The sequence below is a fragment of the Pan troglodytes genome, chromosome 7, assembly GCF_028858775.2.
Source record: "Pan troglodytes isolate AG18354 chromosome 7, NHGRI_mPanTro3-v2.0_pri, whole genome shotgun sequence".
Lineage (NCBI taxonomy): Eukaryota > Metazoa > Chordata > Mammalia > Primates > Hominidae > Pan > Pan troglodytes.
In genome coordinates this window covers 14,290,438-14,316,757 of record NC_072405.2, presented here as the reverse complement: position 1 = coordinate 14,316,757, position 26,320 = coordinate 14,290,438, and the positions used below count along the sequence as shown (strand labels likewise).

The following is a 26,320-nucleotide window of genomic DNA, read 5'->3' as shown; positions in this document are numbered from 1 at the left end:
CAGCAGAGCTGTGCAAAGAAAGAGCCAAAACAGGACTGACCACTTCCTCTGTCAGCTCAGCTCTCATTTTGGCTGCAGAGAACAATGAAAGTGCCTATTAAAACCCAGCAAGAAGAGAGGACTCTATAATAAGGAAAACCTCAGAGTACCATGTTTGAACTTCTGGTCTGCATTTCTGCAGAGAGGTTAAGCTGTTCTTCCCAACCACTGAAATCCTGATTTCTCATCTCTGCTTTCTAAATATAATGACACCAAACTAGTGCACCTTCCCTTGGTCTTTTTAAGATCCCATCCATTGAAGCGTACATGATATGTAGCTTCTCACTAGAAATGCTTTGTCTTCCCTGAAGCACGTTCGCTAAAGGCATGGAGCGTGCTGTACTCTATAGCCAGGAACTTCCTTTATATGCAGAATTGGAAATTCGAAGGAAAACTTAGGACCTGGGGTTTGGAGCCCTCTGGCCCAATTAGCATGCAAAATTATTAAAAACCAACAAATGAGGCAACTGAGACATAGGCCAAGGTCCCAGAAAAATGTTCTCCCCTCTCACCCCTTTTACACCCTTAATTGTAAGGCAGAATTTGGAAACAGCAATCCAACACCAGCATCAAACCAGGATGTGTCTGAGTTAGTCTCATGTCCCTTGGGATCCAAGTCTGGAGAATATCGGCTGTTGGCTAAAGTCGTGGAGGATTTTTTAGGCAGACTTTTCTGAACCAGTGGTTTGCCTGTGAACTCGGAACTATTTTAGGTGTCAGGGTATATTTGTTCCCTGTTATTTCCAGCTTGCCTAATCCAGAGTGTGGCAGCCGTTGCAAACAGTAAGAACATAGCTGCTGTGTTGCCTAAGGCCGTGTTTAGGGAGAGATAGTTCCCCAGGTAAGAGTCAAGAGAATTAGCCAGAGGAGGTCTTTAGGAGTGCCTTTAGATTCCATAGAAGACAGCTACCCTTTGCCATGTAGTGGAGAAATCAGTTTCATCTACAAGGGCTGCATGTTAGCATCTATTTCAAAGTATCCCCAAGAATATTAACACCTGAGAAACTATAGGATCCTCAGAGGCCTGGAGTGGCCTGGAGGTGGTGGGGTGGGGGTGGGGGCTCCCAGAGTGAATTCTGACCTCTCACCAGCTGTAATTCCACACCTGGAGAGCTTTAAGGATCCGTAAGCTCAGAGGAAGGATGCGTTAGGTTGGAATGCAGTATGCTTGTCATAGAACCAGGCATATCTTTTCTGAATACAAAAATCATAATAGACTGGGCACAGTAGCTCACACCTGGAATCCCAGCACTTTAGGAGTCCGAGGTGGGTGGATCACCTGAAGGTCAGAAGTTCAAGACCAGCCTGGCTAACATGGTGAAACCCCGTGTCTACTAAAAATACAAAAAATTAGCTGGGCGTGATGGTGGGTGCTTGTAATCCCAGCTACTTGGGAGGCTGATGCAGGAGAATCACTTGAACCCAGGAGGCAGAGTTTGCAGTGAGCCGAGATCCCACCATTACACTCCAGCCTGGGCAACAAGAGCAAAACTTCATCCAAAAAAAAAAAAAAAATCATAATATATGTAGATAATGCCCAGTTATCCCTGTGAAGTCCACATTTTAGGGGAGCTGTATTTCACCTGATGAGGTTTGTGTAGCTACAGGCCTTTACTTCTGCTGGGCAAGGGCGTGGATAGGGAATGTTTGGGTATGCAGTGCTAGACTCCAACGAGTGTGTGTATAATGTGGCAAGTACTGAGTTTGGTGCCCCAAACTCATAGCATCTAAGAAACAAAGAAAAATTAATCAGTGCGTGTGCTAATTCTTGAAGTTAAGCTTCTCTGCTAATACCTAGTACCCCTTGTCAGATTTACCCAAGTAGTGATAGGGTGTAGGTCTGATCAAAGCCACTGACTAACAGCTCCTACAGGAAAGCAAGAGAAAACAGAGGGAAGGACAAAATCACTTCCTTCCAGCTGCCTGAATACACGAAGGGTTTTTTGTGCTGGGACCTACCATACAGTCCAAAGCAGAACTTCTTTGTTCTCTTTCGTCATCTAGGGAATTAGAAGTGTTACCGATTATGTTGCTAAAAGATCCCTGGTCTCCTCACAGATTGGAAAATGTACCAGTGGTAATTTGTGTGAACTAGACATAGAAGGAAGAACAATTGAACCGAGATAACGATCTGCCTAGAGCTATTTGATTTCAGGGGCAGCTTTGAGACAAAATGCATGTTCAGAGAGGTTGAAAATGGAGAGAGTAGCTGAAATTATAGACTATTAGTGCTGCAAGGGGCCTTCCCAATGATGTCATCGGTCATTTTCTAAAGGAGGAAACTCAGGCGGGGCAGGCTGACAGCTGGTGAAGTGTTCACTCCACTGCTTACCCTCAAATTGGAGCAGAAGCAGAAAGGGGCATACTGGTGGCATCAGGAGAGCCTTGTAGTAAAGACAAGGAAGACAAAACCAATAAACATGGAGAAATAAGCCTAAGGCTTAAAGAAGAGACTAACCAGGAAACTGATCTGTTATGAACCTCCCTAGCCCACTGGACTTGGGATGGGAAGGAATCCTGACCGTAGGCAGGTTGTCCTTGTCTCTGAGGGCACTGATGAAAGCATTGACCAGGGTTCTGATCACACCCCACTCCCATCCCCCAGCCTCAACTTCTGTCGTGTTGATGATAAATTGAGAATCAGACGCCTCGCTGGTGATGGTTTCTGCTGCCCAGAATGCAGAAAGGTCAGGAAGTGGATGTGTGCTCACAGCTCCCAGTCCTCCTGCTCATCAGGCTGGGAGTTTGGTGACTGAGGCTTACAGTCCTTTGAGAGCCTCATAAGTAGGTGGTCTTACCCTCCTTTTTTTATCCAGGAGGTGGCAACTGATCCTCCTCCTCCTGCTCTCAGCCTCTTCTGTTAGAGGGAGGAGGGAGAGGAAGTGAATCATCTGCCGTAGCCTCTGTCTGTCCCCATTGCTTTCCTGGGGAGTGTGGGATGGGGAGACCTGTGGACCGCAGGATTTCAGCACCTGCTGAGATCACTGCCATCTAGATCTTCCCTCTTCTGGCTCGCTATTTCTTCTGCGCCCTTCATTCTGACTATTGAGGGGGAAATTCGTGGGCATGTAAAAGTGACTGGTCCAGACTGCACCACCACTGCTTGATTTATTATTAACTTGAGCCCTCCTGGAAGGGGTATAAATCACTCACTCAGCCTTGCTGCCAGGGGCCTCGCCTATCATTAGCAAATGGGAAGGGCAACTCCCTATGATCTTGATAAACCACAGGGAAACAAGGATTGCTTACTACAGATGGGAAAGTGGGCAAGGAGAGCTTAAGAAACACGGTGCTCCCTCTTGAATTTCATTTTCACTTGTGACAGTCTCACTCTATAGCCCAGGTGGGAGTGCGGTGGCACAGTCTCGGCTCACTGCAATTTCTGACTCCTAGGTTCAAGTGATCCTCCCCCCTCAGCCTCCTGAGTAGCTGGGATTATAGGCGCGCACCACCACGCCCAGCTAATTTTTGTATCTTTTGTAGAGTTGGGGGTTCGCCATTTTGCCCAGGCTGGTCTTGAACTCCTCAAGTGATCCTCCCGCCTTGGCCTCCCAAAGTGCTGAGATTACAGGCATAAGCCACCGTGCCCAGCCCCTGTTGAGTCTTATGATAGATGATAGAGCCAAGGAGGATATTGGTGCAGGGACCCCATAGTCTTGCTCAGCTCCCCCGGGCTTTTCTTTGCATGAACCCATTGGTTCTCAGCTCCTGTGTTCAACAGGTTGCATGCACTGAGTTTGTCCTCCCGTCAGCGTTGCATTCAAGGTTGTGCCCTGCTGTCGCTCACTAATGCTGCCTCGGTCACTGAGGCTGGGGCATGAATGTCAGCCCATGGCCATCCATCTTGCTCCCTAGAGAGACCCTCCTCCCTGTGGAGCAGCAGAAATAAAGAGACCCAGTCTTGATCTATGTGGCTTGCAACTGGTGTTTGAGCCTCAGGGATCTATTCTGTTCCCTCTTGGGTTGGAGAAAGCAGGGAAGGGCTCAGTGTGAGCTAGAAAGTTATTAACTGTTCAGGAGCAGCCCTAGAAATGTCCTGTGCACCTGAGTGAGGTGACACAAGACTCATAATTTGCTTCCTTTGGGGCCTTCTACCCCTTGTCTGCTCCTATGCTTTTGTTCTGCTTTTTTTTGTTGTTTTCTGGTCCCACTGCCAAGGTGTGGAAAGGCATAGAGACACTCCATGCTCTTCCCTTAGGGTGATGTGGCATGGAGAACTCAATGAGGGGTACACATCCTAAGTACACATTTCCTTAGGGCTGCAACCCATTATTATTATTATTATTATTATTATTATTATTATTATTATTAGATGAAGTTTCACTCTGTCACCCAGGATGAGTGTAGTGGCACAATCTTGGCTCACTACAACCTCCATCTCCCGGGCTCAGGTGATTCTCCTGCCTCAGACTCCATAGTCGCTGGGATTATAGTCACGCACCACCACCCCCAGCTAATTTTTGTATTTTTAGTAGATAAGGGATTTCACCATGTTGGCCAGGCTGGTCTCAAACTCCTGAGCTCAAGTGATCCGTCCACCTCAGCCTCCCAAAGTGCTGGGATTACAGGTGTGAGCCACCACACCCAGTCTGCAAGCCATATTTCTTTCGTATTTTAACCCTCAAGATAATAGGATGCATTTTACCAACTATGAATGTGATTTATTATTTCTTTTATCCCCCTAAAAGCTGTTATTAAAATAGCAGTTAACACCTTAGAGCTGTTCTGAGAATATAGGAAATGAGTATTATTTCAGTTTGCCCTTTGCTCTAATAGTGTATATCTCTTTTATATATACATATGTGTATATATATTTATATTTTTTCTTTTACTTAAACTCTTCTTTCATTGTGAAGCCACCATTTTATACCTTGATGCCAAGAGTGAGGTCAGCCCTCACCTTTGTAGAGACTGCACCTTCATCTCACCATTTTGTGTGCTACCTAGAAAGGTTTTCTGATTGTCCCCATGCCCTGCAGACACCTGTAGCCCTGAGTGAACCTTTGCCCAGGCAGACTCTTTATCCATATGCACCACTCCGGAAACTGTGGGGCCTTGAAAAGACTCACTTTTCTTTAAGATCCATTTCCTCATTTCTAAAATCATTACCTTCCTGCCTTCTAAAATCTCTGGGCCTGCCTTGCCCACTAAGCCAGCAGGGTATACGGGAAAACTCCAGGGACTGCATACTAAAAATGGAGAATTTTTTTTTTTTTTGAGATGGAGTCTCATTCTTGTTTCCCAGGCTAGATTGCAGTGGTGCAATCTCAGCTCACTGCAACCTCCTCCTACAATGTTCAAGTGATTCTCCTGCCTCAGCCTCCCAAGTAGCTGGGATTCCAGGCATCTGCCACCACGCCTGGCTAGTTTTTGTATTTTTAGTAGAGATGGGGTTTTGCCATGTTGGCCAGGCTGGTCTCAAACTCCTGACCTCAGGTGATCCGCCCACCTCGGCCTCCCAAAGTGCTGGGATTACAAGCATGAGCCGCCGCACCCAGCCAAAAGGGAGAATTTTACCATTGGCCAGTTACACCCTCTATAAACCTGACTTTTAAAAAATTCCACTCAAACCACACATGTTCGAGTTTGTTATTTCTGTTGCAGCATTGTTTGCAAAATATTGGAAACAATTTAAGTGTCCATCAAAAAGGGATGGTTAAATTATGATACTTGCATATGGTGATATATTATGGTAAGACTGTTTAAAATAATTAAATAAATCTGCATATTTGATTTAAAAATCTCTCCAAGATGTGAAAGAAAAGCATTATTCCAAACAGTAGCCACTGTTTGCTCTTTTCTATGTAATTTGTGTGTGTGTGTGTGCGCACACGTGCACACAAGCATTTGTTTGGATTGTTGGAGGGATGCATGAAACACTACTGACAGTGGTTTCCTCTGATGAGAGAGCTGAGTACTGAGGGACGGGGTAGGAGGAAGACTTAATTGTCAAGCTATACCTTTTTTGCATTTTGATTTTTTCCATTGTGCATATATTGTCTATTAGAGAAATAGAAAAGAAGTAACATAAAATTAATTGCTCTGACCAAATAAATAAATAAATAAAGGGAAAAAAGTCTGCAGGACCCTGGAATTGAGTGGCATTGGCCTTGGTCTTATGGTTTCTTTCTCTCCTCTTCAGGTCCCTCGTCTGAGCTGGCTCACTCGCCCACCAACAGCGGGAAGAAGCTCTTTGCTCCCGTTCCGTTTCCTTCAGGCTCCACTGAGGATGTGTCCCCCAGTGGCCCCCTGCAGCCCCCTCCACTCCCCCAGAAAAAGATAGTGAGCCGGGCAGCCTCTTCACCGGATGGCTTCTTCTGGACCCAAGGCTCCCCCAAGCCCCGAACAGCAAGCCCCAAGCTGAACCTAAGCCACTCAGAAACCAACGTCCACGACGAATCTCACTTTAGCTATTCGTTGAGCCCCGGGAACCGCCACCATCCTGTCTTCTCCTCTTCTGATCCTCTGGAGAAAGCTTTCAAAGGCAGTGGCCACTGGCTTCCGGCAGCAGGGCTGGCGGGCAACAGAGGCGGCTGCGGGAGCCCTGGCCTCCAGTGCAAAGGGGCCCCCTCCGCCTCATCCTCCCAGCTGAGCGTGTCCAGTCAAGCCTCCACCGGGAGCACCCAGCTTCAGCTGCACGGTCTCCTGAGCAACATCAGCAGCAAGGAGGGCACCTATGCCAAGCTGGGGGGACTCTACACCCAGTCCCTCGCCCGCCTTGTAGCCAAATGTGAGGACCTCTTCATGGGCGGCCAGAAAAAGGAGCTCCACTTCAATGAGAATAACTGGTCGCTCTTCAAGCTGACTTGTAACAAGCCCTGCTGTGACTCGGGGGATGCCATTTATTACTGTGCCACCTGCTCTGAGGACCCCGGCAGCACCTATGCTGTGAAAGTAGGTACCACTCCCTCCTTGCATTCTGCTGTGCCACTGGCTGGTGCTGGCTTGGGCAGAACTATGGCCTGAGCAAGTCATCTCACCTGTCTGGGCATTAGGAGGGGAGTTGATTCCTAAGCATTCTTTTTTTTCTTGTAAGATAAGAGTCTCACTTTGTTGCCCAGGCTGGAGTGCAGTGGCACAATCTTGGCTCACTACAGCCTCTGCCTCCCATTTGAAAGCGATTCTCCTGCCTGATCCTCCTGAGTAGCTGGGATTATCTGTGTGCACCACCGTGCCCAGCTAATTTTTGTATTTTTAGTAGAAATGGGGTTTTGCCATATTGGCCAGGCTGGTCTTGAACTCCTGACCTCAGATGATCCACCCATCTCGGCCTCCCAAAATGCTGGGATTACAGGTGTGAGCCACCACCCCTGACCCCTAAGCATTCTTTTAACACTTAGTGCTCAGCAGCTTCACTCTCTCTCTGCCCCAGGACATGGTGCAATGAGATTTGTAGTATGAATATAAGACACATTCTGTGCTTTAGCTGAGTTAAGAAAACAGTTGCCTTTTAGTGCAACGGAGAGTTTATTCATTTATTGACCAGGTTTTTATTGAGTGTCTACTATAGGCCAGGTACTTTGCCACAATCTGAGTATGTAGGTGTGAATATAAGCTTCCTTATAGAGCTATGATGTAGTGAGGGAGATGGATAATGAGGTCATTCTTCTAATGTTAGATCCAGAAGGAGCATTCGACCTAGGAATCATCTTGAACAATAATAGTAATAATATCATTTGTGTGAGCATTCACTCTACAACTAGACTCTTACCTCTAATCCTAACAGTAATCCTACAGGTTAGGTAGGTTTTACAGATGGAGGATCTGAGGCTCAAAGTGGTTAACTAATTTGCCCATAGCTAGTTGGTGGCTGGAATGGATTTGAGCTCTTCTGTGTCTGTCTCCAAAGCCTAAGTTATGTCCCTACCATTTAAGATAAATGAAGTTCAGAGACATTAAGTGACTAGCTCAAGGCAGCACAGCTCTTTAACCTTTGATGCTGGATCAGGCCTCTTGCTACCCACACTGTATTGCACTGTCAGAGTGCAGCTCTGTGTGAGCTAGTTGAGCCATCTGCACCCATTTGGGCCACTGGAGTCTCTACCATGAACTCCAGTCCTTCCTGTGGCCCTATTTGTCATCTTCTTTTGCTGTTCCTTGATTACCTATTGAGACCCTGGCCCTTCTATAAATGTGGGCTTTTATTGGGAGTCAGGAGGGAGACCCTGAGCTATCTTCTCTCATCACCTGCCCTAAGACATCCCTTTTTTTTCCAGTTAGAAAAGTGCAAAGAATAAGCTAATTTGAAATGGCCTTGGTGGGGTAGCTTGCTTACCAACAATTTTTAAAAATAATATTGCTAACATTTAAAAAATAATATTAAATAATATTTAAGTAATATTATTATTACTATTAATATTCAGTATATATAAATAATATATAGTAGTTATAATTAATAGTAGTAATAATACTAATATTCAGTATATATTATTTATAATTATTTATTATTTATATATACTGAATATTATTAATAGTAGTAGTAATAGTATTATTATAAATAATATATACTGAATAATATTATTCAGTATCAAGAGACAGCTGACCTTTCTGTTTTGAGGAGGAAAAAGCCTGGTGGAAGACACTGAATTCCTCTTGTCCATGGTATAGAAAGTGAGGTGACCCTTCTGCAAGAAGTAAGGGGCCCTTGGGACAAACGGTTTTTTTTTTTTTTTAATTATTATTAATGTATTTATTTAGAGACAGAGTCTCGCTCTGTTGCCCAGGCTGGAGTACGTGGTGTGATCTCGGCTGACTGCAACCTCCATCTCCTGGGTTCAAGCGATTCTCCTGCCTCAGTCTCCTGAGTAACTGGGACTACAGGCGCCGCCCCCTCACCACGCCTGGCTAATTTTTGTATTTTTAGCAGAGATGGGGTTTCACCATATTGGCCAGGCTGGTCTCGAACTCCTGACCTTGTGATCCACCTGCCTCGGCCTCCGAAAGTGCTGGGATTACAGGCATGAGCCACCGTGCCCCGCCACAGTTTTGTTTTTCACAAACATAAATAATTGTGCTGTGCAGCTTGGATTCTAGGGCCCCATATATTACTGCAGAATTAGCCGTATTCTCTAATAAACAACACAAAAGAAATTTAACTTTCCTTAAGAATGTTAAAAACAAGTGTTGCTCCTTATTTCATTAGAAACAGAAGCCACACAGAAACCAAAAGATAAGCCTTAGCTTCTAAACAGGAGCCGCAGGGGTTTCCTAGTTGACTTTCCCGGAGACGTGGTAGCTCAAGGACCGTCTCTGTGCCACGTGAAAAAGGAAAGTTGGAGACTAGCATCCAATATGCAGAGGATGGTAATTCTTGGAACAACGTTACCAGGAACAATATTAATTTGCAAATGTGCCTGGCCTGGTCATTGTGGGGGCGGGCCGTGGGGGCCCTGGAGCATCATTTCGCACGGGCAGCTGTTCCACTTCATTAGCTCTCCAGTCTAGACGAAATACAGTCATCTGGGGATCCGCAGGAGGGGGAGTGGGTCTCCCTTCCCAGCCAGCGAGCTGCCTGTCTGAGGCTGAGCGCATTTTATCTGCACATGTTAAACAGGGAGCCGGCACTGAAGGCAGACGGAGCCTCGTTTGCGGTCGCGGAGTCCTAGTTAACAATAGCAGGCTCACACCTGCTCCTTGCTGATGCTGGAACCTACTACTTTGGGCTCAGCGCCCTGCAGCAGTGAGGAGATTAAGCTGGTTCTTGTGGCTCCACCGCATGAATAGGTGACAGGAAAAAAAAAAATCATTAGTTGTGTGTGCGTTTTCGAAGCAGTTTCATTTCTCAGCCATCTAGACAGAATTCTGGCTTGGTAATTAGGGCCCCGTTTTAAGCTGCTGGGCCTTTTTTATTTAACAGACATGATTTAGCCCAGACTTTAGCCCGTGAATGAGGCCCTGACTCCAAAGTTTAAATGAGTCCTGGCTCAGCAAAACGTTTGAAACTTGAGCTGAACCAAGAGTCTATGTAAAGTTCTAGAGCTAAAAATCCGAGTGCAGGGCCCCCTGAAAATGAAATGAGGGTGGGGGCAGGGAGTAGGGAGATGGAGATGGAGAAAAAGCCACTCCGTCCCCCACCGCCCCTTCCCCCACCCAGTGCTGTAGAATGATCTCCGGCGCGGGCCTACAGCTCACTCACAGGGCTAGTTAGCATGCGCCCAACGCAGCCCTCTCCGTTGCTGGGCTTTGAGGAAGCTGCGGGTCTTGCCAAAGGCCCAGTGCACTGATTTTGAAATGCATCCAGCCCAGTTGCCATTTACTCTGCTCCTTCATTTACATCTCTGTGCAAAATGTCAGCAGCCTGACTGGAGCTCCAGGCCTCAAGTGTTTGCTGGGCCCAGGCTTTTCATACCCCTGAGAAAAAGGAGCCTTGGAAACTCTTCCCAGGCCCCTGGGCAGCTGTGCTCTTCGGGTTTGCACAATACCTGCAGGCCAGCTCTGGATGCCTCCGCATCACCAGAGGGCTACAGCCGAGATGGCAAGAGCAGTCACCATAGCAACCTTCCCCATTGTGCTTGCCCTGGGCTGGGCCTGGCGCTGAGAGCCATGCCTGCATCATTTCATCTGATCCTCACAATGGCCCTACGAGGAAGGACTATCCCTGCCCCTGTCATTCAGAGGAGAAAACATGCTTTGAGATAAATACCGTCCATCTTCATTATTTATGGATTCTGTATTTGCAAAATCATCTACCCGCTCAAATTTATGTGTAATTCCAAAATCAATACTCGAAGCGCTTTCCAGTGATTTCTGGATACGTGTAAGGCAAGGAAAAATTTGAGTCACCTGATGTTTAGTTCTCACGATGCTAATAAAGACATACCTGAGACTGGGTAATTTACAAAGGAAAGAGATTTAATTGACTCACAGTTCAGCATGGCTGGGGAAGCCTCAGGAAACTTACAGTCATGGTGGAAGGGGAAGCAAACACGTCCTTCACATGGTGGCAGCAAGGAGAAGCCAAGCAAAAGGGGCAAAAGCAGCCAGGTGCAGTGGCTCATGCCTGTAATTCCAGCACTTTGGGAGGCCAAGGCAGGTAGATCACGAGGTCAGGAGTTCAAGACCAGCCTGGCCAACATGGTGAAACCTCATCTCTACTAAAAAATAAAAAATACAAAAATTAGCCAGGTGTGGTGGTAGGCATCTGTAATCCCAGCCACTCGGGAGGCTGAGGCAGGAGAATCACTTGAAGCCAGGAGGTGGAGATTGCAGTGAGCCAAGATGCACCACTGCACTCCAGCCTGGGCAACAGAGCAAGACTCTATCTCAAAAAAAAAAAAAGGGAGGGAAAAGAAAGCCCCTTATAAAGCCATCAGATCTCATGAGAACTCACTCACTATCATGAGAACATCACCAGGTTCCTCCCACCACACGTGGGGATTATGAGAACTACAAGATGAGATTCGTTTGGGGACACAGCCAAACCATATCACCCAATGTGCATGTTTCCAGCTGAAGGGGAATGAGGCGACAGTCTCCCATCTTGTTTCAGCCCTCATCCTGGAAGCCAGGGTCATTTTTTGCAGTCTATTTAGTGTCTTGTTTTTCACATTTGTGTGCTTTTTGTTTGTCAATGAAAAGAGTCCAACTCTGTAAAATATTAGAAGAGATTTATTCTGAGCCAAATATAAGTCACCTATGGCCCATGACACAGCCCTCAGGAGATCCTGAGACCATGTGCCCAAAGTGGTCAGGCCACAACTTGGTTTTGTACATTTTAGGGAGACACAGTTATCAATCAATACATGTATGATGTACATTGAAGTTGAGGGGGCCGGGGGAGCTTCCAAGTCGTCGGTGGATTCAAAGATTTTCTGATTGGCACTTGGTTGAGAGAGTTATTATCAATAGAAAGGAATGTCTGGATTATGAGAAGGGGTTATGGAGACCAAGGCTTTATCATGCAGACGAAGCCTCCAGGTAGCAGGCTTCAGTGAGAACACATTGTAAATATTTTTATCAGACTTGAAGAGACTGCCCTATCAGTAATCCCAACAGGGAGGAGGGTAGCGTGAGGCATGTCCAGCTCCCCCTTCCCATCATGGCCTGAACTTATTTTTTTATGTTCACTTTGGAATGCCCTTGACTGAGAGGAGGGGTCCATTTCAGATGGTTGGAGGGCCTTAGAATTTTATTTTTGGGTTTACATGTTGGTGATTTTGCTGTTTAAAATGGCCCAAGCTGGATCACCTGAGGTCAGGAGTTTGAGACCAGCCTGGCCAACATGGTGAAACCCTGTCTCTACTAAAAATACAAAAAATTAGTCGAGTGTGGTGGCAGGCACCTGTCATCCCAGCTACTCAGGAGGCTGAGGCAGAAGGATCGCTTGAACCTGGGAGGCAGACATTGCAGTGAGCCGAGATCGTGCCACTGCACTCCAGCCTGGGCGACAGAGAGACTCCATCTCAAAAAAAAAAAAAAAAAAAAAAAAAAAAAAAAACTATATATATAAAATAAAATGTCCGAAGCATAGGGCTGAAGTGCTGTCTAGTGTTGCTAACCATCACAAGGCTGGGATGTGCCTCATGGGTAAAAACATATGTGTTAGATAAGCTTTGTTCAGGGATGAGCTCTAGTGCTGTTGCCTGTGAGTTCCTCTTAATGACTCAACAAGGTATGTTAAGCAAGGTATCTCTAAACAGAAGCATACATGAAACAAGGTTGAATACTGATGGGTTAATGAAAATATTGTGACCAGAGGTTCCCAGGAAACTTACCTTGTATTTCCCCTAGGAACAATGGTTCACTATTCACTAATTCAGTGTTTATGGCTTCTTCACAGAACATAACTCCTGCAAATAATGAAAATCCCCTGTAACTTGCCAAAGGTTACAGAGCTAATACTTAAACCCAGGCCTTTTTTCACTCCAGAGCCCATGCTTTTGACCTCTGCAACAGTTCTCGGTTGTATAGTCCTGAGCAAATAATTTAACTTCTGGAAGCCCCAGTTTCCTCCTCTGTAATAGCATCTTCCTCCTTGGATTTAATGAGATTGAATGAGATGCTGCATGGAACCCTCACAGTTGGCACAGTACTTGCACATGCAAGAGCCCAATCTGTATCTGTTAGGGGTGAGACAATAACAGTGATGTCCTCCCACATCTCCACTGACAACACAGCGTATATGCAAGATGCTTTCTTTGAGGACTTCCCCCACCACCATTGCTGCAAATTTCCTTGAGTTTAATAGTGCTCCAGAAGCCTGCCATTTAAAAACCAAGTGCAGGCCAGGCACCGTGGTTCACGCTAGTAATCCCAGCACTTTGGGAGGCCGAGGTGGGAGGATCACTTGAGCCCAGGAGTTCAAGACCAGCCTGGGCAACATGGCAAAACCTTGTCTGTACAAAAATTCCAAAAATTAGTTGGACATGGTGGTGCACACCTCTAGTCCCAGCTACTCAGGAGGCTGAGATGGGAGGATTGCTTAAACCTGGGAGGTCAAAACTGCAGTGAGCTGTGATTGCACCACTGCACTCCAGCCTGTCTCAAAAAGTAAAAAATAAAAACCGAGTAGAGTTGGATAGTCCGGAATAAGAAAGAGCCTGAACAATGGCTTTTAGACATGTATTTCAAAATCATTTTTGTTAGTGTAATAGGAAGCAATGTCTGGGGTAAATGTCTTTCCCTTTTATTACCATTCTGCTTTTATAGTAGACAGATTACTAAATTAATGTGTTACCCACCATTCCCGACAATTAGCTTTAAAAACATCTCTTGGAGGCTGAGCTCTTGTATGCCAGGTTTCATGCTGAGAAGGTTTGTACAGCTGCAATATAAATAAATCTCCGTGAAAAGGTGCTTGCAATAGAACTTCTAAAAGTATCGCCTGTAAGCATTGAGGTACTTCAAAAACACTGCTTCATCATCATTCCAACACTGCAGCCTGAAGGCAGGGTTATTTTGGGAGTGTTTGCAGGATAATATTTTATAGGTAGATGTGAGATGCCTTTCTTCTCACATCTGATCTTTGTCTTTCTACATTACACATTGATCTTTGTCTTTCTACATTACACATTGATCTTTGTCTTTCTATAAAGCCTGGGTGAGGCTGCATAATAATATTCATTTGAGAGAGGAGACTTAAGTCCCTTTCAGGGTAATGACAGGGAGATTGAGGCCTGACAGAGGGCCATTACGGCCGGTTCAAGACTCTCTAGTTGAGTGGCAGCCAGATGAGGACTAGGATTGCTAGAGATCTCCAGGTGGCTGGCACTGCCATTTGTACAAGAAGAAATGGAGGAGGCGAGAAAGACAGAGTTGTGTGGATCCCCAGCTATGCTTCCCACAGAGAAGCTTGAGACCTTCCATCTTGTTTTTCCTACCTTCATCTCAGATGGTGCCCTGGGGTTCCTCTGAGGGTTCCTTCTGGTTCCTTCTTCCTTGGAGAGCTTTCTGGTTTATTTCAGCTGCTGTGACTCACCTTGAAGGAAAAGTATGTGGGAAGTGAGGCTGCTTTCTTATAAACACTATTTGCCTTCTTGAGAATTTGTCCACACTGTGCACAGAGGGATGTCTTCCTACCAATACCTCCCGACCACACTGTGTGTTGCTCGGCAGGGACCCCACTCACTGGGTCATATGGTCATTTTATGTTTAACTTTTTAAGAAATTGACAAACTGCTCCAAGGGGCCTGCCGCATTTTACATTCCCATCAGCAATGTCTGAGGGTTCCCATTTCTGCTCATCCTCATAGACACTTGGAATTGTCTTTTATTAGAACCCATTCTAGTGGGCATGAACTGATATCTCACTGTGGTTTTGATTTGCACTTGCCTGATGAATAATGATGTCCAACATCTTTTCACATGCTTGTGGCCATTTACAAATTTTTTTGGTGAATTACCTATTCATATCTCTTGCCCACGTTTTTTTGTTTGTTTGTTTGTTTGTTTTTTCCTCCATGCCATGATTCTGTATCCTTTTTTAATTGGGCTGTTTGTCTTATTGAGTTGTAAAAGAGTGTTTTTTAATACGAATTCCAGAAACAAGTCCTTTATTACATACATTTTGGCAGATATTTTCTCCCAGTCTATTACTTGTCTTTCCACTTTCTTAATGGTGTCTTTTGAAGCACAAAAGTTTAGAACTTTGAGGTTAAGTTTGTGATTTTTCTTTTCTTTTGTGAACGATGCTATTGGTGTGATATTTAAGAAATCTTTGCCCAACCCAAGGCCTCAAAGATTCTGTCCCATGTTTTCTTCTAGCATGTGTATGGATTGCTCTTACCCTTAAGCCTATGTGGATAGGCTTCTTGCACGTAGATACTCAAATGTTTCCACACTCTTTGCTGGGCAGAACCATCGGCCCCACTCTTGATTTCACTTCTTCTTCTCCCCACAGATCTGCAAAACCCCTGAGCCCAAAACAGTCTCCTACTGCAGCCCGTCCGTGCCCGTGCACTTTAACATCCAGCAGGACTGCGGCCACTTCGTCGCCTCGGTGCCGTCCAGCATGCTCAGCTCCCCCGACGCGCCCAAGGACCCTGTGCCTGCCCTGCCCGCACACCCCCCTGCCCAGGAGCAGGACTGCGTGGTGGTCATCACCCGAGAGGTGCCACATCAGACCGCCTCCGACTTCGTGCGGGACTCGGCGGCCAGCCACCAGGCGGAGCCCGAGGCGTACGAGCGGCGCGTGTGCTTCCTGCTTCTGCAACTCTGCAACGGGCTGGAGCACCTGAAGGAGCACGGGATCATCCACCGGGACCTGTGCCTGGAGAACCTGCTGCTGGTGCACTGCACCCTCCAGGCCGGCCCCGCCCCCGCCCCGGCTCCCGCCCCCGCCGCCGCCGCGCCTCCCTGCTCCTCTGCCGCCCCGCCTGCTGGTGGCACTCTCAGCCCCGCAGCCGGCCCCGCCTCCCCGGAAGGGCCCCGGGAGAAGCAGCTGCCCCGGCTCATCATCAGCAACTTTTTGAAGGCCAAGCAGAAGCCGGGCGGCACCCCAAACCTGCAGCAGCAGAAGAGCCAGGCCCGGCTGGCCCCCGAGATCGTGTCTGCTTCCCAGTACCGCAAGTTCGATGAGTTCCAGACAGGCATCCTCATCTACGAGCTGCTGCACCAACCCAACCCGTTCGAGGTGCGCGCCCAGCTGCGGGAGAGAGACTACCGGCAGGAGGACCTGCCGCCGCTGCCCGCGCTGTCCCTCTACTCACCCGGCCTGCAGCAGCTGGCACATCTGCTACTGGAGGCCGATCCCATCAAGCGTATCCGCATCGGCGAGGCCAAGCGCGTGCTGCAGTGCCTGCTGTGGGGGCCTCGGCGCGAGCTGGTGCAGCAGCCGGGCACCTCGGAGGAGGCGCTGTGCGGCACGCTGCACAACTGGATCGACATGAAGCGGGCCCTGATGATGATGAAGTTTGCGGAGAAGGCGGTGGATCGCAGGCGGGGCGTGGAGCTGGAGGACTGGCTTTGCTGCCAGTACCTGGCGTCTGCGGAGCCCGGGGCCCTCTTACAGTCGCTGAAGCTCCTGCAGCTTTTGTGAGCCAAGCCCCAGCCTGCACCGTCGCTGCCCCTTCCCTGCCTAACCCTTTCCTGTCTCGCCTTGGAAGCACCCATGTCTCCCTGGGAAATGGTACAGTTGACTGGTATACCTGGATGTAAAATATATAAATATATATATAGAAAATACATATACCATATATAAATATGAAAGACTAAGGATGCTGTTGCCCGTCCACACTCGTCTCCTCTCTGCACTAAGTCCTCCCTGTTTTCTTCTGTAATTATACACATTTCCAGTTCCATGCAACGTCCTGAGGACAGTTCTGTGAACAGAATGCAGCCTGGACACTGGCCTCAATACCTTGTTTAGGATTTCTTCACCCTTTTGTCAAATTATTATTTAAAGAAAAAAAAAAAAAAGAAGAAAATTCCATTAAAATTTTTTTTGGTTGAGTCATGAGCAAAGCTCTTTATCCTTAAGTGCCTGAGTGTATTAATATGTTTGGTGGGTAAAACGGAGCTGTCTTTGGTCTTAACGCTTTTCAGGAGATACAGCAGCAGTCTGCAAAGGACCAGGCAACTGGGTACCAATTAATCTTCCCTGTTTCTCTTCCCACCTGGCAGCCTTCTGGAAAGAATCCAGACACAGCCGCTGTGATCCCAGTGGTTTGGAATTCAAACCCATTTCCAGTTTGCTAAAGCTGGTTGCCATTTGTATCATTCAGAGACGTGCCTGAAAACAGAGTCCACCCCAGATGGCTCAGATGAAAAGAACTTAAGGGGACCACTTAGCTAGGTGTGATCAGGGTTATGAGAACAAAGGGTAACAAGGCCAAAAGCAAGGGCCAGAACAGCAGGACAGGGGAACATACAGGAGGTATTCGCGCTGAGATTTCTACAGCCGGAGATGGGAGTCTCTGTTTCCCATCTGTCATCTCCAACCTAATAGGATGCCAGACAGCAAGGGACCTTGGGTGATGCAGTCTGGAGGATCAGCCTCCTGGGGCAGGGAGGAGGGAGAGAATGCATGGGACGCCAGGTGGCAAACGGCCCACTGTTCCTACCGTACTAGATACTGGCAGGGGAAGCATAGAATTCAGGTGTTTCAACTCCCAGGCCAGTACTCCCTCTGCTGTTCGGGCCTCCTTCAAGTCTCCTTTTCTAAAACCTCATTTAACGCACCCATTGGCACCTACAACTTACTGGAGTCAATATTTGTTACTATGCCTTTAAAAACACAGAAGGAAAATTAGGAAGCATCAGATCCTTCCTCCTCAAAACTAGACACAGGCACGAAAGTCAAAAATTACCTATTTGAAGAGAAATAGCCCCAAGACTCTTGTATTTCTACCTAATGGGTAATCTTCCAACTACAGAACTAATTGATTTCTAAAACCTTGTGAATAACTCTGGACAAATTAAAACAAATACAAAGATCTGAATGGATGTTTTAGAAACCTGGGGATGCACTTAGCAGGAAGGATAGGGAACTCTCCCAGGTCCTCTTCTGCATATTAATTTCAATCCTTTTGTGAGTTCCACCTCCCAGCCCCTGACTACATGTAAACACATTCATCTTTCCATGCATCGGTGGTGAAGACAGCACCTGGGGCGCATTTGTAATTTCAATTGTTTCCTGAGCATTGAGGAAAGAACTGAACCAAAACCAGCTCCCAACCCATTTGTACAAGAGAAGGAGTCTGCAAATGTGGAAATCATATTTCTCCCCAGGACCTATCTGTTTCGGGGGGGCATTATTTGCCAGTTCTTTCTTTGTCCCTCGGAATTTTCCAGGCAAACCTTCTGCCATCAATTTGCTGTCTTTTGCTTTTTTGTCCTTTTTCACTTCAAGTAAATAAACAATGGAGAGGGAGGAGCAAATATTCTGACAGGGGAATGCAGTGCCATTAGAAAATAAGGCCCAGCGTGGTGGCTCACGCCTGTAATCCCAGCAATTTGGGAGGCCAAGACACGTCAATCACCTAAGGTCAGGAGCTTGAGACCAGCCTGGCCAACATGGAGAAACCCTGTCTCTACTAAAAATACAAAAATTAGGTGGGTGTGCATGCCTGTAATCCCAGCTACTCAGGAGGCTGAAGCAGGAGAATCACTTGAATCCAGGAGGTGGAGGTTACGGTGAGCCAAGATCATACCACTGCACTCCAGCTTGGGTAACAGAGTGAGACTCTATCAAAAAAAAGAAGAAAGAGAAGAAAAGCAAAGAAAGAAAAAGAAAGAAAGGAAAAAAGAGAGAAAGAAAGAGAAAAAAAAAAGGGAAAGAAAGAAAGGAGAGAGAAAGAAAGAAATGTCTTAGGAGCCACATTTTTAGTTCCTGAATTAATTGCAACTTTTTTATACCACCCACTTCAGAAAAAAAAAATGAGGTTGTAAAAACTGTTCTAAGAACCAACATGAACCAGAAAATAAAGGATAAAGAAGAAACAATAGCAATAAATTCTGTATGAGAGGAATAAGAGCAATTAAACATAAAACTTACTTCTGAGCTGTCCACCAACCTATAAAAAGAAAACTGGTTGCAGATTTCTTTTCTGTGTGCAGTTTTAGGAAACAGTTCGTCAGAAGGAAGAAATTTTTGCCCAGTGCTTGGTTCTGAAGGAAATTTGTCAAGGATTCTTTGTTTGAAGACATTGAATAATGCCCCAATAGCAGTTTTAAAAAGAAAAAAAAAAATTTTTTTTTGAACATAGGTGTCATGAGCGATGCCAGGTTAAAAATAACCAGGTCCACACATGCTTGTTGTCTTTCCACAATGTGAGGCTTTTATTGATGCTAATTCAGTCACAAAAGCCAGAGGCTACATGGAGTTCCCAAGGAAGCAATTCTCTTTAGTACCGCCTGTTCTCTTGGTAGTCAGAGCCGCAGGCACACAGGCTTGAGCCACTCCAGAAGTCAGTCAATATGGGAAACCATACATAATAGTATGCTTAATCGATATGCATATATTACAGATTAAACATTCCACAATAAACAAAGTAGCATTGAACATGAAGAGGAGAAAGGTTAAGGAACCAGTCCAGTGGGAGCAGGTCAGTCTTGCAAGGAAGAGTGTTTGAGGTGGCAGAAGCAGATGCCAAGTTCTTATCATGAGTGACTGCAAGACAGTATCAGTTAAGACAGCCCCATTTCGAGCTACTGAAGGCCTGACATTTTAAAGTCACAGAGTCCTCTGGTGAGAACTGATCTTGGACGAGTGTCCTTGTTTGTGTCTTTATCTGATTGGATGCAATCTTTATCTTTTTTATTTATTAAACAAAACATCTTATCCTTGTTGGCAAAGTGCCCTCTGAAACATAAAATGAAGTCTTATTCTAAGATGGAGTTTGTTATATCAAGGGTACTCTATACAATAGGGCGTTTTTTTTATCGCTACCATTAGTGAAGTTTAAATATGGAGTGTTAAAATCTAGTTTCCTCAAGTTCTCTGGAAATGATTGCCACTCATTCCTCTCCATGGATTGGCCTTTTCCATAAATGATTAGTCATGTGGCTGTAAATATTAGGTTTAGCAAACAACTTCAGTCGCACTAAATTCAGAGGTTCAATATAACTGGTTTTTTGTTACTTCAAAATACACCTAGGCTGCATGGCTTTATCTCACAGAAGACTCTAGCATGAATTCCATTATGCCCAGAAACAATAGTTTGTTCTGCAGGACTGAGGTTCAGAAATAATCAGGGACTTTTGTATGAGGACAGTTGCAGGATCTGGCAATTTAATACTCCTGTTATCAGTGAGTTCATCTCCCATTTTTCTTGGCTCTAAACCCAACTACTGGTATTTAAATCTCCAGTTTTTCTTCTCTCCCACTGAGTCAAGTCACCCCCATTATGTTTTCCACATATGTAATTTTTGTTGTTTGTAAGCCATTCTCATTTTCATGCCAAGATGTGGAATCGTTTTTCTTCTAATTTTTTTAATGTAGGCGTTATAAAGCCTCATATCTAAATAGTTATATCCTTGCCAGAAGCCAGATAAGCACTTTAGGGATTATTTATTTATCATAACATATGGCTCAGATCTGAAAAGACTGGTTTTGGGGAGCTGTAGTTACCACTTTATATAACACTTCATGGTTTCCAAGAGCTTAGAGCTGAAAAAACTCTTTTGAGATGTACGCGTGTACATAAAATAATTATAAAGATTTTCTAAAAAGAAGACACATGTTACTTTAGTGAGTTCTAAATTTGCGCTTAAAATACAGTCAATAAATGAAGCAGCCCTTTTCTGCTCTGTTGAATATCTGAAAACCTTTGGAGATCTAAAGATTAGCTTACCAAATCCCACTAAAAATAGTAGATTTGTAACATAAAACCAACTTGCCATTTTTAAGAGATGGTGATGTGAATGGAATTTATTTATTAGAAATCAAAGTTTAACCCAGCTGATGTCATTGTTGAAAAAAAAAAAACTAAAAGCAAGAATAAAATGGTTGGAACAAGTACCATGGGATGATTGTCTTGACAAATTACCCTTTCGTTCTCTTTTCCAGTGCTAATTAATGCAGGCAATGGGGTAACCTCCCTGTAAAAGATGTCCTAGGAGGAGGAACTGCACCCCGGGAAAGTGGTCAGGAGGTAACCCGATGGACTCTAGGGTTCCAGAAAAAGAGTCCAAATTCACTCAAAAGTGATATTGTTGGTTCAGGGGACTCTGGGGTTGGGCCAGAACATCTGTGACCGATGTGGATCCTTACCAGATCCAGGATACTCAGTCTTGTCTGGTCTGGATCTTTTCTCCCAGAAGTTGACTACATCCATGCCAAGCTTATGGAACTGGGGAAGGAAGGTCAAGTTCACTCGAGATTTTTCTGCATGTCAACAGGCTGACTTTGTATGGCATTATCCCTGGGGAGTTTGAACATAGACATTGATCACATATTCTAAATGTTAGACTCAAATATTTCCAGCTCCTATGCCAGAGGTGATTACAGCTATTTCCTAAAAAAATACTGCCCTAGACACCAGATGGGCTGAGATTGTTAAGATGTTTGTGCACTGTAACAAACTTAAAGGTTACTCTGCAGACTTCTGCTTTACTGCCTTATTAGGGCAAAGCAGACATGGAGACAGGTTGAGGGAATTGAATGTGGAGGTCTAAGGAGAGAAGACAAGGCGGGAATTGAGAACACAAGATTCGAAGACAAACTACCTGCTCTATTCGGTTGGTGCAGAAGTTATTGTGGCCTTTGCCATTACTTTTTAATTAATTTTAATGCAAAAACAGCAATAGCCTTTGCACCAATTTAATATCATATGCATGGATCCAGCCCCGCTGACTTTCCACAATCCTGAAAAGGTAATCATGCCTTCACTCCTTTACTAGGATTATACAGGCATTTGTATGTCCATTATTTTCTCAAAGATTTCCAGGAATGAGGAAGCTGTAACCATTTCCTCTTTTCTAGATTGTGTAGAGTTCAATTTCAGAACTTACAGCAGATTCCTTAAAAAGTCAGAAAGAGTTTAACAATTGAGCCTTTTATTTAAACCCTTTATTTACTGGCCATTCCCACCACCACAATGACATAAGCAAGTTCTGGTTTTCCTAAAAGAGAAATGGATTTTCTTTTTCCTACCCCTCAGCTTTGTTGGTTTTATTTATTTGAGTAGGCAAGCCCTAACGTAACATTCAAAGATAAAACTATCCGACAGGTATACTCAGGGCTGGGCACAGTGGCTCACGCCTGTAACAGCATTTTGGAAGGCCAAAGCTATAATCCCAACACTTTGGGAGGCCAAGAATTGCTTGACGTTGGAGACCAGCCCTGGGCAATATTGGGAGACTCTGTCTCTACAAAAAAATAAAAAACAAAAAAATTAGCCAGGCATGGTGGCACACACCTGTAGTCCTAGCTACTCACCTCCAGTGAGGTGAGAGGATCACTGGATCCCGAACGATCAAAGCTGCAGTGAGCTAGGATGGTGCTACTCTACTCCAGCTTGGGCAACAGAGAGACAGAGAGAGGCTGTCTAAAAAAAAGAAAAAAATGATGCTCAGAGCACTCAGAGCAGGTATCAACCCTCCATGCTTTCTCCTCCATGCCATTTTCCCCTCCTTTCCCCTGTGAGCACCCACCCGCTGTGGTCACCAAAGTCACCAATTTCTGCTTGATCCTTCCTGTGTTTGTTCACAAATGAGCAGATACAAGTATATCCTTCTTTCTTACACAGAAGTTACCACGCCTGAGATGCCAGAGCGCTTTGGTTTCCTCACTTAGCAGTATGTCAACAAGAACTTTTCTTTTCTTTTCTTTTCTTTTTTTTTTGACACAGAGTTTTGCTCTTCTTGCCCAGGCTGGAGTGCAAAGGTGCAATCTCTGCTCACTGCAACCCCCTTCTCTGGGGTTCAAGCAATTGTCCTACCTCAGCCTCAGGGGTTCAAGCAATTCTCCTGCCTCAGCCTCCCGAGTAGCTGGGATTACAGGCATGTGCCACCACACCCGGCTTATTTTGTATTTTTAGTAGAGATGGGGTTTCTCCATGTTGGTCAGGCTGGTCTCGAGCTCCCAACCTCAGGTGATCTGCCCGCCTCAGCCTCCCAAAGTGCTGGGATTACAGGTGTGAGCCACCGAGCCCAGCCAGAACTTTCTTAAAGAGAAGTGACTTGATTTCTCCCCTGAGTTAGGGAATTGACAGGTTTCATCACCTTTTCCCCAGGCATTAAAACATCATTTGCTCTGCTTGGAGAGCATTAACTCATCAAAAATTTAATGATCTCTTATTGGTATTGCTCCTTGTTTTTGGTCTTAGGACAACTCATTTAATTTCCATTGGGAGATACAGACTCTTTTTCTTCCCAGATGGAAATCCTGAGGCTTGCTCTAAAATGCAGTTAACATTGGCAGCAGAGCCCTGAGTTAATGATAAAATTCACCCTCAGGCCCTTACTAGTCCCTGGAGTGACTCTGCTAGTCTTTGCACTTGCAACTCAACACTTCTTTGACAAGCTCTGCATTGGTCCCTTGTGGCAAACCCAACCTGGTGCCTATGGCCGGTTCTCCAAGGAAAATGCTTCAGGATGATCTTTCAGAGATAGAGTTTAAGGAAGAGCAAGGTTGTGCTACTCTGTGCCTTGGCTTTTCTGTGCCTCCAGTGTGGTCATTTCTTTCCATGACTTTAGAGAGCTGCAATGTAAGCAACAAGGACTCCACTCATGGAAATCGTTCATGGAACTTGGAGTCAGCTCTTGAACAATAGAAGCCTGATGCTGTTAGTCTTGGCTGAGTACAACATGAGTCATGTGCTGTTTCAAGTACCCAACTGAACATGGGTAGAAAGAAGGGGCTCCCTGGGTGACAGCCAGTGGAACAATTCCATGTGGAGATAGTGTTGGGGGAATGAGGTGGGGTGGGGGCTGCGCTCCCAGCACAGGAAGCAGACAAGGGTGCAGATCAGCGTGCCTTCCCGGCCAGTGCCGACTGTGCCCTGCAGCCGGGGTTGGCAGCCACCTCCCAACTATGAGTCACACATTTCATCGCAGTGTTCATCCTGCAGACAGGCCTCACTGGAACCAGCTGCTGGGCCCTGGCCTAGTACCCAACTACCCCCTTTGTTTCATCTCTGAAAAGGGAACAGTTCATTGGAGAAAGAGTCAAAATGAAGAAAACCAAGGACAATGTTAAATGGCTATGGCAGTCATTTATTCTTTTGGTAGGATATTCACTTCTATTTTTTTTTTCTGAGATAGAGCCTTGCTCCATTGCCCAGATGGAGTGCAGTGGTATGATCATAGCTCACTGCATCCTTGATTTCCTGGGCTCAAGTGATCCTCCAACTTCAGCCTTCCAAGTAGCTGGGGCTACATGTTCATGCCACCATACCAGACTGATTTTTTGTAGAGATGGGGGTCTCACTAAGTTGCCCAGGCTGGTCCAGAACTCCTGGTTTCAAGCCATCCTCCCACCTCCATCAACCAAAGTGCTGGGATTGGAGGTGTGAGCCACCACATCCAGCCCAAGATAACCATTTCTAAACAACACCTGTCACAGGTGCTCTCATAAAACGGCTTTTCACTGGGGCACAGGCCTCTGGTAGCAGTTTGATGGAGGGTTGGAACCATGACGTTCAGTTGGACAGGCCTGGTGAGGTCTGGAGTCTTTCCCTTGTGGTAACTCTAAAGTTATAGGGAAGGGAAAGGAATAATGCAGGAGACAGACAGTGAATATTCCTGCAGTGAAGTTAGGAGCATAATACAAGCCCTGATAATGGCCACAGCTGGGCTCTGCGGGGTATCTGTGTTTCTGTAAATGGACACCACTCAGTTTAGCAAACAGAAAGTGGCATTACCTCCGGGTCCTCTGTCTCATTTTCATTCACAGATCCTTGTGGGCTGAGCACTGAGAAAGGAATTCATTAATGCCGCTGACCTGTCATTCAAAGACTCCCTGCGTTGCTTGAACAGAAGATTTTAGTTTGGTGTCTGATGACAATGATGGAAAACTATGAATGACAGAATAAGAGTGTCTTTGTTTACTTGACTTCTCTGCTCCAAGATTTAAAGTCTTGTTATTTGAAATATGATTTTACCTTCTTAAAACATTCCTCTGATATATGGAGAAATCTAGAAAGATAATCTCTATTTTAAGAGAAAATTAAGGTGTGGAAAAGTGAAATGGTAAGTGAAGTATAAATTCAGGACTAGAGTCTAGGCTGCATGCCTTCCATTCTCTACTAAGGACACTGTACCTCCATGTGTATACCCCAGTGTTTACTGGGTACCCATCAGCATCTTGCCCGTCCTTCAGTTTTTTGTTTTGTTTTGTTTTGTTTTTTTGAGATGGAGTCTCACTCTGCTGCCCAGGCTGGAGTGCAGTGGCATGATCTCAACTCACTGCAGCCTCCGCCTCCCGGCTTCAAGCAATTCTCCTGCTTCAGCCTCCCGAGTAGCTGGAATTATAGGTCCCCACCACCACGACCGGTTAATTTTTGTATTTTTAGTAGAGATGGGGTTTTGCCATGTTGGCCAGGCTGGTCTCGAACTCCTGACCTCAGGTGATCCGCCCACCTTGGCCTCCCAAAGTGCTGAGATTACAGGCATGACCCACCACACCCAGCCAGTCCTTCAATGTTTGGCTCAAGGCACACCTAATTCAAGAACATAGAGAGTAGAAGGATGGTTACCAGAGGCTGGGAAGGGTAGCAAGGGGCTTAATGAGGGGAGGTGACGATGGTTAACGGGTGCAAAAAAATAGCCAGAAAGAATAAAATCTACTATTTGATAGTATAACAGGTGACTATAGTCAATAATAACTTAATTGTACATTTGAAAATAGGGAGTGTCACTGGATTGTTTGTAACTTTAAGGATAAATGCTTGAGGGGATGGATACCTCATTCTCCATGATGTGCTTATTTCACATTGCACATAATATTTATCTCATGTACCCAATAAATATATACACTTACTTTGTAGTCCCCAAAATTAAAAGCAATAAAAAAATAACTAATAAAAATAAAAATAAAAAAGTCCTCCCCTGCTTATGAAAGCTAGTGTCCCTTTCTCCTCTGCAATTATCCACTACTGCATCTCTCTGAACCTGGGAGGCAGGCAGTTTTTTAAGGATCTGAACGTAAGTATATTCTTTCTCACTGAGTAGACTGTAGGACCATTGAGAGCAGTGACAATGTCCTACATGGCTTGCTCCCTCATTCCCTTGCCCCCTGCATTGTATGCAGTAGGTGCTTAATAAATGTGTTGAGAACATTTATGATGATGCCTGGTTTTTAGCTAATGACTGTGTCAACCGCTTAAGAAGAATGATGTTCCACAAATGACACAGAGCTTTACAGTTGGCAAAACACTTTCATGTTCCTTATCGCCCAACAACC

General features: G+C 45.4%; 1 protein-coding gene across 2 annotated transcripts in view; it reads left to right on the top strand.

Moving 5' to 3' along the window:
• The window catches only part of PRAG1 (PEAK1 related, kinase-activating pseudokinase 1), a 71,651-nt gene extending 54,725 nt beyond the window's left edge, over window positions 1–16,926 (top strand). For both annotated transcript variants that reach the window (XM_001136236.8, XM_009440228.5), the window contains exons 5-6: window positions 6,182–6,933; window positions 15,377–16,926. In XM_001136236.8, coding sequence (XP_001136236.5) covers window positions 6,182–6,933; window positions 15,377–16,513 — 1,889 coding nt within the window. In that variant the 3' untranslated portion in view covers window positions 16,514–16,926. The remainder of the gene's footprint in view (window positions 1–6,181; window positions 6,934–15,376) is intronic.
• Window positions 16,927–26,320: the final 9,394 nt, after the last annotated feature.